Source organism: Poecilia formosa, unplaced genomic scaffold, assembly GCF_000485575.1.
Source record: "Poecilia formosa unplaced genomic scaffold, Poecilia_formosa-5.1.2 Scaffold358, whole genome shotgun sequence".
Classification (NCBI taxonomy): Eukaryota; Metazoa; Chordata; class Actinopteri; order Cyprinodontiformes; family Poeciliidae; genus Poecilia; species Poecilia formosa.
Window position 1 is genome coordinate 579,493 of NW_006800297.1, and position 18,448 is coordinate 597,940.

At 38.0% G+C, this 18,448-nt stretch overlaps 1 protein-coding gene across 2 annotated transcripts; it reads left to right on the forward strand.

Annotated features, from left to right (window-relative positions):
* The first annotated feature begins 4,681 nt into the window (after positions 1-4,681).
* On the forward strand, positions 4,682-15,845 carry zbtb45 (zinc finger and BTB domain containing 45). 2 transcript variants are annotated; one of them, XM_007574666.2, is made up of 6 exons: positions 4,682-5,097; positions 6,658-8,004; positions 8,362-8,496; positions 12,552-12,692; positions 13,596-13,869; positions 15,079-15,845. In XM_007574666.2, the coding sequence occupies exons 2-6, from the start codon at positions 6,931-6,933 to the stop codon at positions 15,495-15,497; spliced, it is 2,043 nt and encodes a 680-aa protein (XP_007574728.1). In that variant the 5' UTR covers positions 4,682-5,097; positions 6,658-6,930; the 3' UTR covers positions 15,498-15,845. The 2 variants fall into 2 exon arrangements, with proteins under 2 accessions (XP_007574728.1, XP_016517564.1); XM_016662078.1 differs by lacking the exon at positions 4,682-5,097 and adding an exon at positions 5,117-5,309.
* The last annotated feature ends 2,603 nt before the right edge of the window (positions 15,846-18,448 follow it).

An 18,448-nucleotide genomic window follows, 5' to 3' on the forward strand; every position in this document is an offset into this window, starting at 1 on the left:
ACACCTCATTAAATTATGTTCTCTTGTGGAGTAAATCTCGTCTTTTTCTTAAACTTTTAAACAGGTAGAGGTACAAATTTAGGACTAGGTAGTAAATGTGACATGGATTGCTACACCATGAAGCACTATTTTCTTGATAAAATTATGAAGCAATGTCAAATATCAGGAATTGGGAAGAGTACAGATAAATGCCAAATATTTGAAACCAATTTATTGTAATTGCAGCTAACAATTATTTTAGTAATGGATTATTCTGTTGATTAATCAGATTTAAAAAGTAATTTAGTGGTGTCCAAAAGGTTAGCCATTAGGGCCAAAAGTGTCAAGTTGAAAGTACTTGACGACCAGAAAATTAAAAGTGAAAATATTTCTTTTGTAAGACATTTATTGTTTTTATCTCTTCAATAGAAGATATTTTAATGAAGAAAAATAGTGGAATCTGTAAATAATTGCCTATCCAAAATATAAGCACGGTCTTGAATGTTTAAAAATGTTTACCTGTCTTAAATACAGGTAAACATTTTTTAAACCTTTTTGGGTTTATTGTCCTCATATTTATTTTACTTTGTCTTGTTTTAAGAGGATTTTGTTTGAAAAAATCTCAAATTAAACGCAAATTCACTACATTGTTGAAGTGTGGACCGAAGGGCCACAAATGGCCCCAGGGCCACACTTTGGACATCCCTGGTTTAATTACTGTTTGGTTTTGGTTTAATTACTGCTCTGACTGTGTTGTTCTTTCAGCAAATGGTCTTTTTTTAAGTCTGTATACTCCAGTTAACGATTAATCGGTTACCAAATTGGTTGACAATTATTTGAACAATCGGTTCACCTCGATTAATCGTTTTATCTCTAAAAGAGATTAGATGAGATCTTTTCAAAATCCCTCATTCAAACTACAATTTCACTTCTGAGCCAAATCCAAATAATATTGTGAATTAAATTTTAGTCTTGACCAAAACACTGAAATAAAGTCTAATTTGCTACTAGTGTTTGGTTTTGATTCTCATCATACTGAGTCTTTGAGCTTCAGCACTTCAAGTCACCAGAGAAAGAGCTGGAGTGACCGTAGTTTGTTTTACGGATGTAACAAAAGACTTCACCTCCCCTCCAGTCAGCTCCCTGAAACGAGCCTCCTGGACCTTTTCCCTCTCGTTTGAGAAAGTCAAATTTGACTCTTTGGAAATATTTTGAGCTGTAAAAAGCCGAAGGAGCGGCCCATATCACTCTGATTAGGGTAAGGCTGCAACTGGAGAGCTAAAAACAGGTGTTTCCTAAATAAATAGCTCAACCAGCTTATTGTATGTGTGTTGCTTTCTAAAAAGTAGAACAGCAAAGAGATTTTTTTTCATGAATAATTTCTGTCATAAGCCGACAAAGAAAAGCTGCTTTTTAGCTGCCTGCAGCTATTTGCTTTCACTAAGTGAAGACGGCGATATCACCCACAGCTGTTCTCAGAAATGAAAGCGTCCAGCTTCACTTTTAAAAGCCAACAGCTGTGTGGGACGACAGGGGAAATGGTGATGGCAGCGCGACACAAAAACCCTGTACAAACTCACCTGTTGGCTGGGTAAAAGCTTCAAATTTAATTTTTTTTCTCTCAGCTTTTTACTCTTCTCACTGGAAATGGTTTCTGAGTTTTTGTTTAGCTTTTAGATTTGGCGTCTGACTGGTTACACAAACCAAATGTCATTGTTACATCTCACCCTTGACTTGTGGCCTCGGACAACATGTTTTATTACCGCCATTAAGTGTTTTTGGAAAAAGATTTTGTTTTCTTAGAAGGTCCTAGGTTGGGATCAAAGGGGGAAAAAAATGTGAAAAATTCACATTTTGCAAGTTTTTGCGTCTCTGCTGCTTAAAAAAACACCCAGACGTGTTTTTTTTGGCAAAAGTTAATGTTTTTTGGTGTCTGAAAAACGAGCCATTTCAAAAACCTCCCAATCAATTAATGAGTCACATTCAACGTGCACTGCACCATTGCCTAGCAAAGCCCAGACTGTTACCTAGCAACCCCAGTGATGACCAGACTGTTAACTAGCAACCCAAGCAGAGCTCCAGCTCATTTTCAATTTCAAAAAGTTTCCAAAGATCATCAGAGGTCAACCGACCTCCCTCCCTCCACTCACATTTACAAAATCAAACTAATTTGGTGTCAATCAATTCAGCGATGTTTGTGCAGCAAATATTTCTTTTTGTGCTGCTTTTGCTTTCAAGACATCGATGATGACCTCTGGAAACTGCTTTATTAATGTCTTTAAAATAATAGCAGCACAAACAAAAGATTTGGCTGCACAAACCAGCACAAATGTAACGTTTTGTGTCAAAGTTGGGGGACCAGGTTTGGTCAGCTGGTTTTTCTTCTGTCTGTGCTGTACAATGGCTGCTGGAAAAGACATGTGTTGTGTTGCTGATTACCATCCAGAAACTACTTGCTTTCTTTTTCGTTGTGCAGGAGGCTCCACTTCTGCTTTCCAAACATGTATGGTTTATAATTGCGCATCTGTTTGCAGCCATTTTCATCTGTGAGTGTAAAAGTTGATTAGAGAGCGTGGTCAGCAGCAGCTTATTTGGATTTAAAGAGACAGAGCCCTAAAGCTGCTCACTCTGAAAGGAGCTCAAAAAGGGCAGAACTCACTAGACTGAAATCTCATTATCAAAGAGTGACCTTTATGTAAAAAAAATAATGAGCACATCTTGAACAGGCCAAAGCACCTGTCATATTCAAAGCAGAGAATAAAAGTAATCAGAGACATGTGTTTGTAAAAAGCTGGGTGGTTGTATTGTGTAATAGTCCAGCAAGCTTTCCCAACTGATCACATCCGGTTCTTATTGTGTCAGTTCTTTGCTTATTAAGTTAAGTTCAAATCAGACATTTCCCTCTAGGGGCTAAAGTTGATGTTTAATGTTTGTTTGTTTTTTTTAGGGTATATGCATTGATTTAAATTTTTTATTATGACCATTAAATAATTTAACTGACTGAATATGACATAAGGAGAAATTTTATTTTGACAGTCAAAATAAATTATTTTAATAATGCAAAAGACATGCCCTGATCCCCAATGATTACCAAAATATTTGTAATTTTTAGATTAAACTTCTGATTAGTACAGGAAATCGTATCCAGTGATGTCATCATCTTGAAAATGGAGCATACTGATGGATTTTCCTTTATTTTTCTGTATGGAGGGCTGAATTAATCTTAACCTGAATCCAGTTTCATCATCTGCTTCTTAATTTTGGTCCCTAAATTCAAAATTTTAAAGGAATAAGAGTTTTCTATTTTCTATTTCTATCACACTAACCAATATGTTTTGTAAATTAATGCGCGCAAAGGAACTTTATCATTTTAATTCTTCTAAACAAGCAGAAGAGAAAAAAAAACATGACAGTAAATGAATAAAATATTGTGTCACATGAGCAAAAACACTCATGATTGACTTGATCCATGTCTTACATTCTGTAACATACCTGTTATTTCTAAATCAGCATAAAAAAAGCTGATCTAACAGTTAATGTCAGCTGGTTATTCTCCAAAGAGCCCTACATCAAAAATATATAAAATCCTAAAGAATAAATGCTTCAAAATTACTACTTCACAAAGCAGTGTGCCTTAAAATTAAAATAAGTTAGAAACTTAGCAGCAACTGCAATAATTTTTGCTTCTGTTTGAAATAAAAAGATCAACTTACAATTAACATTTTTGTTTTATACTTGTTCTGTGAACCTGCTGTGTATTGCTCCAAGGTTATCAGAAATCTCAATGAGAGTTAACATCCCTGCTTTTATTTATAGTTTTTCACTTTTCAGAAAACATTCCTGCTATTATTTGCACATCCCTGTTTGCTGTTTTACCCTCACTTCTTGTAGTCTGTTGTTTTTTATTCACTACATGCACATATTTTTTATTTGTTCTACTCAGTTGCACATTTCTTTTAATTACAGTATACTATTTTTTTTGGCTCTAGTGGCCTTTATTTGATAGTTAATTGACAGGAAAGTGGGTAATGAGAGAAGGGGGAAGACATGCAGCAAAGGTCGCCAAGACCGGGAATCGAACCTGCGACAGCTGCATTGAGGACTAAAGTCTCCATATGTGGGCTGTGCTTAACCCCTACGCCACCACAGCACACCCAGTATACTGTTTATAATTACACAGTAGTTATTAAAAAATTTCTGTATGCTGTAAATTTGTCCTTAGAGTATTGAATGTTCTACTTGTTTTTGTACTTTTAGTACAAAAACAAGAGTAGAAGAGTATAAATTTACAAATTTATACTCTTCTACTCAAAGCCCCTTTTACAACTAAAAACTAGAGATGCACCAGTACAAAAAATTCAGGCTGATATTGATATCCGATAATATTGCTATTATGGTTGACAACCAATATTTACCGATATATTTCACTATATCGACACTTTTAGAAAAAAATCCCCACCAGAACAAATGGCAATAATATAAAAATATCAGTTGTTCATATCGACCCAGTTTTAAACAATTACCATCGTCCGATACTGATGTTGGTGCCGATATATCATGCAGTCTTACTAAAAACATCCTACTGTTTGTGTTCCTGTTGAATTTCAAGGGAAGCCAAGCTCAAAATGTCAGAAATTTCTCATTTGTGGTTTCTAGGAATCTTTGTGTTGTATGTAAACCCCAGTCTAAAGTCTTAAATCAGATTAAGTATTAATCTTATAAACCCTACACGTTTTTTCTTGTCTTTCAGGTATGCTTATTTGAAGGTGCGTGGGTGTATAGGTGTGTTTCTTTGCATTTCCACGCATTCTTATCTTAAAGTGTGTGAGGGTTTGTAAAGGAAAAAAAAAGGTACTGTTCCACTTTGTGCAGAAAGAGAGTCTGCTTATAGTTTCTTTGATTACATAGAAACACCTACAGCTGTGGTTTAGTTGACGTTGTTCAAAAGAAAACTCATTTTCTGTGTCTCTATGCGTCTGCCTGTGTGAAGCTGAATGTGTGTGCGCACTGGTGTTTGTTTGAGCTCCAACCAGACTGGGTGCGTTACATGAGGGCTTCCTGCTGCATCCATCTGACACCAAACTAACACGCGCCGAACTGTCACCGTCCATTTCCCCGGTGAGTAGCTGGGATTTAACGACACGCCATGACACCTGGAATATATTCAACTCCAGTGTGTTGTTGACGCGCTTCAAACATTGGAGAACGCAGGCTGCGTTAGCCGTCGGCAGGCTAACTTTACTAATTGTGTCTTTGGGCTAGTAGTCTAGCTTGGTTAGCATTGGTTAAAGCGTGGGAGCAACCTTCAGTAGGCAGTTTGGTGATACTAGGTAAGGTGCCATTTGTAGTTGTACGTCTAATGCTTCGATTTGCGTTATAAAAACTACAAAATCGCGGTTTGCGTGTAGATTTTCTGCAAATTTCCGTGCCAGAACTACACGGCTAATGTCAACAGCTAGCGCTAGCCAGTGTTAGCCCGTTACCGATAACCTGTTTGCTGACTTCAGGCGCTGACGGTTGGCAATTATTAACATTTCCAACAGACAAAACCTTCAGACTGCATCAACGACGGCTTGCCATTTGTTACAAACTACCACCTCGGTCCTCGAGCTTTTCTTTTCACAGCTAACGGTCGTTTTTTATGGGTTTTTTTTTTTTTCCCTTTCCCCCGTCTTTGCGTTTCGGCACCGGCCACCCGCTGTGCGGAACCGCCAAGTTTGCTGACCCGAAGAGCCGCCGGACTCGCGCACCGCACGTGCTGTCATTTGTCCAAAACAGGTGTTCACGAGGACGCACGCGACTAATTTAATGATTAACCCGGAGCCGCTCAGGTGCTCACCTTTTCAACATTCAGGCGTATACGCAGTAACCAGACAGAAAAAGAGACATATACGAGTATTTGTTTGGATTTTTGTTTTGTTTTTTTATGTTAATTGTTTGATATGTTTAAAATTTATGTTTTTATGTGTCATTAAAGCCTGAAGCTCAATGAGTCACAATTTTTTTTTTACCTCACTAGTGGATTTATGAGGCCTTTTGTGGGAAGTGTACCCAAAAATTGTACTCGAGTAAAAGTAGCACTACTTCAACATATTTTTACCTGAAGTAAAAGTAGAAAGTAGCCGTCCAAGAAATTACTAAAGTAAGAGTCAAAAGTCTACTCAAATACTGAGTAAACTATCAAATAATTAATCATTTAATATTTAAAAACTGCATAATCAGATGGACCAAAATATAAATTTAAGTTGAAATTTTAGTATTTTAAGGGCAAAAATACAATAATTCGTATAAGTAATGAAAAATAACAGTCAGGCAAAAGAAAAAAATTCCAAATAAGTTTCTTTCAACAAAAAATGTATGAGACTTTAACAAAAACTGCAGGTGTGTGCCTATGTCCGGTGAATTTTTGGTTAAAACATTTGTTTTTCAATCAGTGAATAGAGAATCCAGAAATTTTACTCGAGTAAGAGTAGAGATATTTAATAATAAAATTACTGAGACAGAACTAAATATTCTCCTAAAAGTAAATTTAAAAAAAGTAAAAGTAATTGAATAAATGTAACTATTCATCTTTGAACCCAACTCTGTTCAAAGATGCAGATAATTTTTTTCTGTTTATGAAATGTAAACGGTCATGCTCTTTATGCATTAATGTAAATTTTGACTGTGTTTTAATAGATTTTCCAGATGACAGTGAAGCTGTTTGGAACGACCGCCTGACTTCACGTTAACAGACGCAGCTCCTCCTACGCTTCACCGCCCAGATCCTCCATCGCACTCATGACGTTTTGAGCCGAAGCGGCCGCCGCTCTGTGGCCCCGCGCACCGCATCCGTTTCCCTCTCCGTCCTCCTCACACCTCAAGCTGACGCAAAACCCGAGGCACCTGACCCCCCTCCCCCAGCCCCACTCCCACTCCCACCCAGTCCCCAGCGACTCTCCGCCCCCGGCCATGGTGTCCGGCACGGAAACCGTGCACTACATCCACCTGCACAACTCCAGCCAGTCGGTGCTGGAGGCCCTGCGGACGCAGCGGCGCGAAGGCCTCTTCTGCGACGTGACCGTCCGGATACACGACGCCTCCCTGCGTGCCCACGCCTGCGTCCTGGCGGCCGGCAGCCCGTTTTTCCAGGACAAGCTCCTGCTGGGTCACTCGGAGATCTCAGTGCCGCCGCTGGTACCCGCGGAAACCGTGAAGCAGCTCGTGGATTTCATGTACAGCGGCTCCCTGGTGGTGCTGCAGTCGCAGGCCCTCTGCATCCTGACAGCTGCCAGCATCCTGCAGATCAAGACGGTCATTGATGAATGCACCCAGATCATCTCTCAGAGAAAGGCGGCGGCGGAGGCGGCGAGTGCAGCTGCAGCGGCAGCCGCAGCAGCAGCTGCAGGGACAGGAGCCGGAGGAGGGATGCTTGCTGGAGTTCTCCCAAAACAGGAAGAGCGTGGCCTGGGCAAAGGGAGGGAGAGCGGCAGCAGTGGGAGCTGCTCTGTTGGTAGCGCAGGCGGGGTTGGAGGTTATGCAAACTTCTCTAATTTCATGACAGAATGTGGGGCTAGCAACATGGCCGGGGGTTTGGGGGGCTCCAGCGTCAGTGACAGTGGGCCGGGCCCCATAGATCAAAGTAGCACTGTTAGCCTGATGGCGCTGGGGGAGATGGGGCCCGGCTCCATGTGCGGCGGAGACGGGATGCCCCCCGGTGCCGGCCCGGTCCTCATGAAGCAGACCTCCAGCTGCACTCAGGACGTCCGGTACAAGCTGCGAGACCTGCTGGCGCAGACCGCCAACGGAGCTGGCACCAGTAGCACGGGAAGCCTGTCTGCAGGCTGCAGCTCCGGGGTGGGCAGCGTGGACAGCGTCGGCAGGGACAGCCTCCGTGGCAACGCTGCCGACCTCTCCGACGACCTGGTGGGGATGGACCGCTACAGCGAGGAGGAGGACCTGGACGGGAGGGAGCGGGGAAGAGACGGAGACAGAGACAGGGGGGCGAGCCACAGCCGCAAGCAGAGGCAGCCGCTAAGACTCCAGGTAGGGGGATAAGGGAAAGGGTTGCTATGGTTACAGCTTTCAGGCATGCAGAGCTGCAACGTTTTCCTTTGCTTTCTTTATATGCTTTTCCCTCTTCTCGCACTGCATTGGCGTATATCGCAGAGATGTTTCTCCACTTTGCACAATTGTATCTATTGTCTCAACTCCAGTAGCAGCAGCCTTGGTAATCTATGGACTTCTGCATATTAGCTGTAAGTGCCTGGCGCTCATTAGGAGCCGCTTGCAGCCTGGACAGTGCCACTGTCCTTACTGACTTGTTTTTTTTTTTTCTGCTGCCTTTTTTTTAGCTCTGTCGTCAGTTGTTGCATGGATTGACGTGGACCTTCCTGTTTTCAGGTGCTGGGAGGAGAGGGAGTCGTGGTTAAAGATGAAGGCGTGCAGGACTCGGACGGGACCGTCTATTCCCTGGAGGACGGGAGGCGGGACCAAGAGCAGGAGGGCGCCCAGGACTCCATGGCCAGCTTCGGACAGGTATGCTGATTTTTAATGAGGAAAAGCAGCAGTTGAAGGCTAAAATTTGAGATTTTTATTTATAGTTCAGCATCTGCTACATGAAGAAGGCTATTCCTTCTGCATTTAAAATATGGAGCATGGATTTTTGCAGAAAATGTATACATAAAAAGGGCTTTTGTATTTATTTTTTACCAAGAATCTTCTTATTTATGGTGCATGGTGCTGAACACTGCAGCCTACACAAAGAAGAGCTGCCACTCTGTCAAAAGGTTTCAGCTCTGCCTTCAGTTTTCTGTGAAGCACTGCACCAAGTCTTAATTAGAAATGAAGTAAAGTGCACAAACTGGCACATCTTCACAGAATTTTTTTTTTTCAGCAGTTTTTCTTTTCTCTTTACAAGACAGGACGTGGTGGAAAGCAAAGTTCATTCTGACTCATCTCTATGCTACTTGAACTATAATCCCCATAGGTTAAGATCTTTTAGGGCTCATTTAAATGTTTTTTTTATGCAAATGAGCCAGCACGATGTCTTATCAAGTAAAGGAAGTTGTGGCTTATTAGTACGTAGAAGGAAAAAAAAAAGAAAATGATTTTTAGAGTTCACATTTTAGGCAGTTTTTTGCATCTCAAATTGGGGAATAGCGTGGTTAATAACTAGCAGTCTGAAAGAAAGAAACCAGTTTTATCTCATTTTATGACTCCCAGTCCTCGAGGGTCGATGTCCTGAAACTTTTAGATGTGTCTCTGCCTCAAGAAACCTGAATCAAATGAGGCTGAAACAATCAAATTAATTGTCTACTAATTTAGTAATTTACTAATTTAGACTCAAATAAAGGCAACTGCTGAAAAAACAACATATTAAGGGCAGTAATTAAGCCAAAGCTGCACAAAATATCTATACATTTTGTACTTAAGATAAAAACACCTTTGATGGAGGGATTTATTTCCATTCTCAGAAAACGACAATCAAAAGCTGAACAACTGTGGGAAAAATGGATGTTGTTTAAATTCAAACATACTTTATTGATCCCAAAGGAAAATTATATGTTGTAACTCATTCATTCATATTTTTCAAAGTGTTACTGGAGATGGTGATGGCTGTTGGCAGGAAAGCTCTGGTCTGTATTACAGCTAATCTGAAGAAGCTTCTGATGGAGGATTAGATTTTAGATTAGCTCTAATAGCTAATCTAATACAGATTAGATTAGAAATCTTTGCAGGAACTAAACACCATAAGGTTGGAATAAAAGAAGTTGTCACTGTGTTCTGATTTTATTCATTTTAAACATTTGTTCTTTTTTGTTCTGTATTATGTAACAACGAAATATAAAAATTATAAGTTGAAAAAAAACATTTTATTTGTAAATACGTTTTACTCAAAATTTCTGAAGTGAAATAGTTTCAGCTTCACCTGGTTCAAATTCACTAATGTTACTGTACTTTAAGCAATAAACATGTTTGTTTTTTTATTTTAAAAAATTAATTTAATTATTTGTATTTTTAGATGTATTTTTTATACTGTATAAAAAGACTGAAGTAGTTAAATGAAAAATCTGTGGAATATGCCACTTTTTTATCCGATTTAACTGTCAGGATGATCAATTACTAAAACAGTTGTTAATTGCAGCCTTCGCATCAAATAATTAGGTCATTAGCAGGACTCGAGCATTTGTTTGCATATCGAGGAGCTAATTCAGTGATTAGATTCAGGTGTGTTGGACCAAAAAACATGCAGACTCTGGAGAACTGGAATTTGACACCTCAGGCCTTGTTATTGACAATAAATCAATAATATATATCATGATAGACATGTGATCAATGTCAGTAGATAATACATTTGATAGAATATTAAATATTTAGAATATATTCACTGAAGAAAAGTTGGTGGAATCAACTGACTCACTCACTCTTTGGTTACCTAGCAACTCACTCACTCTTTGGTTACTTAGCAACTCACTCACTCTTTGGTTACCTAGCAACTCACTCACTCTTTGGTTACCTAGCAACAACCTGTGGAGTAACTGGTGCAGTCGCAGTTTAAGGTTGCAGCACTGTGCCTCATAACTACTTAAAAAATAAAAAACAATGCAGTGGAGTGAAAACTGTGGATAGAGCAGGAAAGGTAAAAAAAAATCAGATGTTTTAGTTTAGTCTGTTTCAGTTGGGCTGAAAATCATCCAGTTTTGATTGGCTTGTGTTTGTGACTTTGAATGGAAAGCATTGAAGGTTTTTTTTCTTTGCTAATGGTGCAAACGTTGATGCTTAGACTGCAAAAACACCAAGTCTGACCGAGGATTTTTGGTCTTGGTCCTAGTGTGAATATCTACACTCAGAATAAGACAAAACTAATGTTAGAGCAAGAAATGGGTCAACAATTCCTTATTATTGATTTAAAAAAAATACTGGCTCCACTTGCAGATTATTTCACTTATAACATGGGAAAAATGTCTTCCTACAAGTGAAATAATCTGACATTAATTTTTCATCAAAATTAAGGAAATATTTACTTAGAATAAGTTAATATTTCTTGCTGAAAAGTTAGTTTTGTCTTATTTCAAATGTACTAAGATATTTTCTCTAGAAATTAGACCAAAAATGTGTGGCAAGATTTTTAGTTTTTTTGTGCAGTGAATCATTTGTTCCCTTGCATATGTGGTACATTTGCAGTTGTAGTTGTTTTCTACCTGACTTTGTCGATGGATTGTTTATATGAGCCAGACGGACCTTCTGCCATCTTTACCTGGTTCGGTCTTTGAAAATGGCTGTAACCTTGCATCAGTTGGGAAGTGGAATATACGAAATATTAACATGTTAATAAAATCTTTTTTTTTTACTTTCTTTTTTGTAATCAGTTGGTGCCAAAGGCGATAGATATGATTAACTGCAGAGATTGTAAATGGGATGATAATTAGTTTAACATGCATAATTAGAAATGATAATTAGAGAAAAAGCAGGGTTCATCAACACAATTTGCATTCATATTGTGTGGGAGACGAGTCTTGACGGGCTGATTTTCTCCTTCGTTTGTGTCGGTTTTTATTGCCATAAACAGAAAAAAGGTATCGGTTGACAAAAAAAACCTGTTTGGGTTTTTTATTTCTAATTGTTGTGTAATATGCAGAGGTGAGTACAATAATTGTACTCAAGTCAGAGTAGCACTACTTCAACATATTTTCACTCAAGTAAAAGTAAAAAGTAGCCATCCAAGAAATGACTCAAATAAGAGTTAAAAAGTATTAGGTAAAAAGTTTACTCAAGTACTGAGTAACTGATCAAATTATCAATCACTTAATATTTAAAAATGACATAATCAGACGGACCAAAATATGAAGTTTAGTGGAAATTTGGTTATTTTAAGAACAAAAATGACTAATAAATTTATCAGAAATTATCATGAAGCATCATTTCTTTTCCTAATTGCATTTTAAAATGTAATTATTGGTAAATAAAAATAAAATGTGACTTTGTGTATATTTATAATATTTATTACATTCAGATTGGAATATGATAAGAACCATCACTAAAGTTGAATTATGTTCTTCATCATTATTGCATTTCTTATGGAGTTAAATATCAAATCTGCAAATATGTTCTCTACTTGGTGTTCTGATTATATTTTTATTTTTTATTATGTAAGCAAACTTAGTTTACTGTATGAAATATCCACTTATTTCTTTTTTGATGGAGACCTAACAGTATAACAGTTCATGTTTTTTTTAAGTTCATTATGTTCATTTTGAAATGAAAAACTTCATTTTGTGCAACCGCAATAATCTTCCCCTTGAAACAGCTGAAATCATGAGGCAGCGTAACGAAGAAACAACTGAAGAATCAGGGCAAAGAATTTTTTTTTTTTTTTTATTTTTATGTATTGAATCCTTCAATTAATCATCAGAACCTGAGTTAATTTGCATTCGGCCCCTTTTACTTTGATGCCCTTAAATGAAATCCAGTAGATCTGTTTTAATCCAGGAGCTGAAGCTAAACTATGAAAACCATTAAATGTTTGATTTTTATATATTCATCTGTTTGTTTTGCAGATAATTTATGTGACCTTTTTGTGTGGATTTTAGGATTTCTACGATGACCATGGGGTTTTCTCAGAGAGTTTCTGGCCTCAGAGTGAACCTCCTCAAGCCATGGCGTTTAACCCCAGAGGAAGGGTCAACAAGCCGCTGACTCCGCCTCCGTCCTCGCAGTCCATCAACAACCAGGTCAGTGCCTCCTGTCACACACTGGCAATACCGCAAAGACAAATATGACTGAAGAAAATCTTACTAAAGTTTGAAAATTTTAAAAATCTGGTTGAAGATATGACACTTTGGATGGGAGTAGCTTGTCAACAAATCAACAATCTAGCCTTGGGGATCAATAAAGTTACTCTGATCCTGATTTATCTGTAAAAGAAAATGTTTCCCTATAACATTTAAAAGTGTTAATCTGCATTAAAATCTAGAGATGAGCTCAGGGCGGCCGCTCAGAGTCCTTCAGACGGCTATAAATCGTCCCTGTGCCGCACTTTGGACACCCCTGCTGTAGACGTTTGTCTCTAGAGACCAAAGCTAATAGTTTGTGCTGAGCTTTTACTCATGTGTTAGACAATAAATCAAATAACAGTATATACTGAGATAGACATATGATCAATATCAACAGAAAATACAACTGTAGGAATAGTCAATAATCAATATATGTACATTCACTGAAATCTGACCCAGAACCACAAGGCATTCTGGGAGATTTAGGTAAAGGAAAGGCTTTAGGCAACTAAGCTATGTGGTGGATTCAACTGACTCACTCACTCTTTGGTTACCTAGCAACTCACTCACTCTGGTTCCCTAGCAACTCACTCACTCTTTGGTTACCTAGCAACAACAGAACAGTTGAGTGACTGGCACAGCAGCAGTTTAAGGTTTCGCCGCCGTAACTGCTTAAAAATGTATAAAAACAATGGGCAAGGAGTGAAAACAGTGGATAGAAGAGGAAAAGTCACGTCACTGTCAGTGTTTCATATATTTAAAACAATAAAATGATCATTATCGATATGAAATGCTTATATTGTGGCAGGTTTTTCAGCCATAAACCCTGTCTTACGATGATCTGTCCGTATTCCTCCATAGCTTCTTTTCCAGTACCCAGTGAGCCACTCGCAGCCTCCCCCGTTCTACGTGGGAGGACCCATGGGAGGGATGGACAACATGGCGGGAAGTGAGCCGTCCCAACAGGCTCCGCCCCCAGCGCCGATGACCCCCGTCCCCACTTCTTCAGCGTCCTCCTGTTCAGCAGGGCCCTCTCCTTCCTCCCAGGGATCTGAGACCTCGTTCGACTGCACGCACTGTGGCAAATCTTTGCGATCCAGGAAGAACTACAGCAAGCACATGTTTATCCACTCGGGTGAGTTCTGTACTAAAACCAAACTTTGCTGGATGATAAATTGTCCCAAAAGTTTTTCAAATTAAAATGCACAAAGTGGAAAACTGAAAAAACTTTTGATTACACAATGATCTGACTTAATTCTAGAACCCTTTGATTGATTTCAGGTAATGTAGACGCAAACACTAAATCAATTTATTGCTCAATAATTTCCATTTGTGCAATTTGTTGTTGTTCTCTTTTCTCCATTTCTATCAAAACTGGATGATAAAAGTTTTCAGTCTGGTTCACTGGTCTCAACTAGACCTGTTTTTGAAGGACAGTTTTGTTTACAGAATTTATAATTCAGTTTAATTGTTGTTTCTGTCATTTTATTCATTTACTTAGGATATTTAAAATGTCTTCCACATCCAGTGTAAAATGTTCTTCAGAGGTTTGTTGATCTCAGAATCTGTGGTAACACTTTATTTGAAGAGGTTTGCATAAAACTGACATGAACATGACAGAACAGCTGTGATTACCATGAAGGAGTCGTCATCAATGTTTGACTGTCATGATACATCATTTGGTAAATAATGACAGTTATATTGTAACTTTGCATTAAAAATCTACAGAATAATGCAAAGCTGACACTTTTAATTTAATTTTAATGCAGCTTTTAGTGAAACTTTGCAATAAAAGTGTCATTATTTACAAAATTACACATCATGACAGCAGTCATAAACATTCATGAAGATTCCTTCATGTTCATAGCAGGTGTTACGTCAGTCTTATGAACACACATTCAAATAAAGTGTTTCTAAATGTGTTCTTGCATTATTGTTATCAAATTGTATTTGTACAGCACATTTCATCAACAAGGCTTTTCAAAGTGCTTTATCATAAAAACTCAAAAATCAACAATTAAAACATGTTTTTTGTCATTTACCCATCAAAAATGTTGATTAGTGTTTTAAAGAAACTCTAAACAGCTGGGTTTTTAGTCTGGATTCACAGGAACTCAGTGTTTCGGCTGTTTTACAGTTTTCTGGAAGTTTGTACCATTATATTACATGAAAATGGTCTCAAAAGATCAATGTTATCATTTATTGCGATAACTTCTGGGACAACTTATCGTCCATCAGAATTTGTTATTGTGACAGACTTAGTAACTAATTACTACCCAACTCTGCTAATTTACACATGCATTCCTTTTGAACTGAGTAAACGTTTATTTTGTTTGTCTTTTAGGTCAGAAACCTCATCAGTGCTCCATCTGCTGGCGCTCCTTCTCCCTGCGGGACTACCTCCTCAAACACATGGTGGTGCATACTGGCGTCCGGGCCTTCCAGTGCACCATGTGCGGCAAACGCTTCACGCAGAAAAGCTCCCTGAACGTGCACATGCGCACCCACCGTGCCGAGCGCACCTTCCAGTGCAATGTTTGCCACCGGGCATTCACCCACCGCACCTTGCTGGACCGCCACGCCTTGCAGCACGCCCACCACGCCCCGCAGACCCTCGGCCCGGGTCAGGGGCGTGGAGCCGACATGACCTCACCTACCAAGCACAGTCCTCCAGGTATGGGAGGAACCTCAGGTATGGCTGGCTCAGCCGCTATGGTTGGCAGCATGCCGAGCATGGCCAGCCATGGAGCTTCCTCCACCTAAATACAGGAGGAAATGGGAGAAAGGGAAATTCAGGGGAGAGGAGGAGGAGGAGGAGGAGATTAGTTAGCTCATTCCTCAAACCAACGCTTAACACTTTTTTTTTTTTTTTTCATTATTTGGTGGTAACAGCACTTAAAGCAGGGGTGTCCAAACGTATCGTCACGTAGGTCGAAAATATAGATTCAAAAGGCCAAAAACACCCAACCTAAAATCAGTCAAATAAAGTAGCCTTCACATATTATAGATCCAAAACTTGGCAGTATCAGGACCTTTGTAGATAGAAAAAAAGATCACATTTTTGCCAAAAACTCAGAAATCTTGTCATTAATCTGAGACATTTTCTAGAAAACTTTAAATTTTTCAAAAGAAAAGTTTTGACATTTCAATTAAAAAATTTTGTAGAAAGTTCCTGATATTAATCTAAAAGTTTTATTAATTTTTTTTCTTGTTTTTTCTAGAAAATTTCTGAGATTACCCTCAAATGTTTTAAGGTTTTTGCCAGAAATCTGCTACTTTTTTATTTTATAAGACCCTAATACTCCTTCGTAGATTTTGCATGTTTGTATTAAAACAACAAAGTCCAGTTTTCAGTTTCTTTGGGCTCAATTTAATAAATTTTCAGTAATAAGAACAGAAACTGGGTTACTTTGTTTCAAACCGTTTGCTATTTTTAGCTGAGTTTAAGAAAGAATAAAAGATAATTCTGGGTGCAGCAAAGTTGGCTTTTCAGTAAAAGTCTCTTGGTTTTACCTTTTGTTAAAACTTGGTTCTAAAACCACAAATACTTTGTGTTGTACTTTAAATTTCCTGTGTCGGAAACATTTTTTCACCTTGGTTACGAATTGAAAGTCTCTGTCTGCATAAACGGGTCAAATTTCAATCATATTTGAACTGCAGTTGGGGGCCGCACAAAATAAGTCCAAGGACCACAAATGGCCCGTGGGCCTCACGTTGGACACCCCTGGCCTTCAGGCTTACATGTCTTATTGCATTAGCTTAACTCCACCTTCAGTCAGGGTTTGAGGGTTTAGGAGAAAAAGATGTTCAGTTCCCAGAAAGCTATAATAATAGTTGTAGCCTGATTATTATTTTTTATTTTAATTTTTTATTTGTTTCCTGTGTTGTGATGTATTGCTAAGAGCAAAGTGGTAAATCCAGCACACGTATGGGCAGCGCTTCGAAAAGTATCGAATTAAAAACATTTTTGTAGAATAGTGCAGAAACCCTGTTTCATAAAGTCCAGAGAGATTATGAGTTCCATTCACCTTCGATGGGTTTCATTCAGGACCGGTTCTCTTCTATCTGTTTAAAGCCATTTCTAGTCGGTGAGCAAACCCTGAACTGGACCAGTTGGATGTTTCAAGTGAAATATAAACTGTTGGGATTGTTATTTTGTTATTTTGGTGGCGGAGTTGAATGAATTGCATAAAACTGACTGGGAATGAGTGGGTGCTATGTTTTTAAAAGCTCACCATCACAAAAACCTCTTAAAGTTTGTTCTTTTCTGATCTAAGAAGTCTTTCTAATGATATTCTAGAAAAGTTAATGAAACTCCCATACACAAATTAGTTTTTCTGTTTGGATAACACTGTTTTAGAAGCTAATATATGCAACAAGCGGTTAGATGTCTGTTGGTAAAATAAACAGCCTTGTGCAGGCTAGCAACCAGGGAAGCTAACACAGATGATAAACAACACAATGGAAGCTTATTACACCTTCCATACATTAGCGATAATAATAAAACAGCCATATATTACATGTAGGAGCAGCATTAATAGTAATATAATTAATTTTTAAATGAAAGCAATTAATATAATTTTAAACGTGCAAACTTTAAACTTCCTGTTTCGATTTCATACCCATAAAGAAACTATTTCATATCCCTTTACTTAATAGTTTTAGATAATTTTATTTCTCTTGGTATTTAGTTTGTTTTTGATGAATTTATGATTATGGGTAATATTTATTGAAGCAGGAAATTTGAATTATCACCTCGGCATCACTAACGTCTCAGATAAATTGTTCAAACTTAATCATCTGTGCGGTAATGAAGTGTTAACTTGTGAGTTGACAATGAATTTGAAGATCTGTTCACATGATTAAGCAGCTTTATCTTTAAAATGTGTGCAGCAGATTTATATGAACTTGAAAGAGTTACTAGCTGCGTTTAAATTGACAAAATGCGCAATTTAATACTTTGAAAATAAATCTGCTTAATGGAAACACGCCAGCTTCGAAAAACAAATTTAAAAAACATATATTTTGGCGCTTTGATAGTGTTTTTTTTTTTCAGTCGGATCAAAATTGGTTTATTTCACTTTTTTTGCATCACGCGAGTCAAATGATCAACAACCGGATATTACTACTGGTAGAAACCATAAAGAAGACGACGATAGGAAGTCACAGGAGGATTATGGCACATCGTTTTTTTTAAGGATTTAACAAACATTTTTACATTTGATTTTAATTTTGTTTCTTATTAAATGGAAACGGCTACTACAAAGTTGTGTGTTTTTGACTTAAATGGATTAGTGACAAAGTTTGGCACACATTTGGTATGGAAACGAAATTAAAATCACACTTGAAAAAGTTTGTTTGCATGATAAATCATTACAAAAAACATATTAGTAGGTCTGTCACAATAAATTTTGCTGGATGATAAATTGTCCAGAAATTGTTGCGATAAACAAAAATATTGTTTTGAGACCATTTTCAAGTAATATAATGGTAATGAAATAATAATGCAAGAAGACATTCTCAAAGATCAATAAACTTTAAATTCTAATGAAAATTCAAATGAACTGGAAGACATTTTAAATATCAAAAATAAATAAACACAACAAATAATATTAATTGTGAAGTCTCTGTAAAAAAAAATTTTTGTCAAAAAAGGGCTAGTTGAGACCCAAACACCAGACTGAAGAATTTTGTCATCCAGTCTTTGGTAGAAA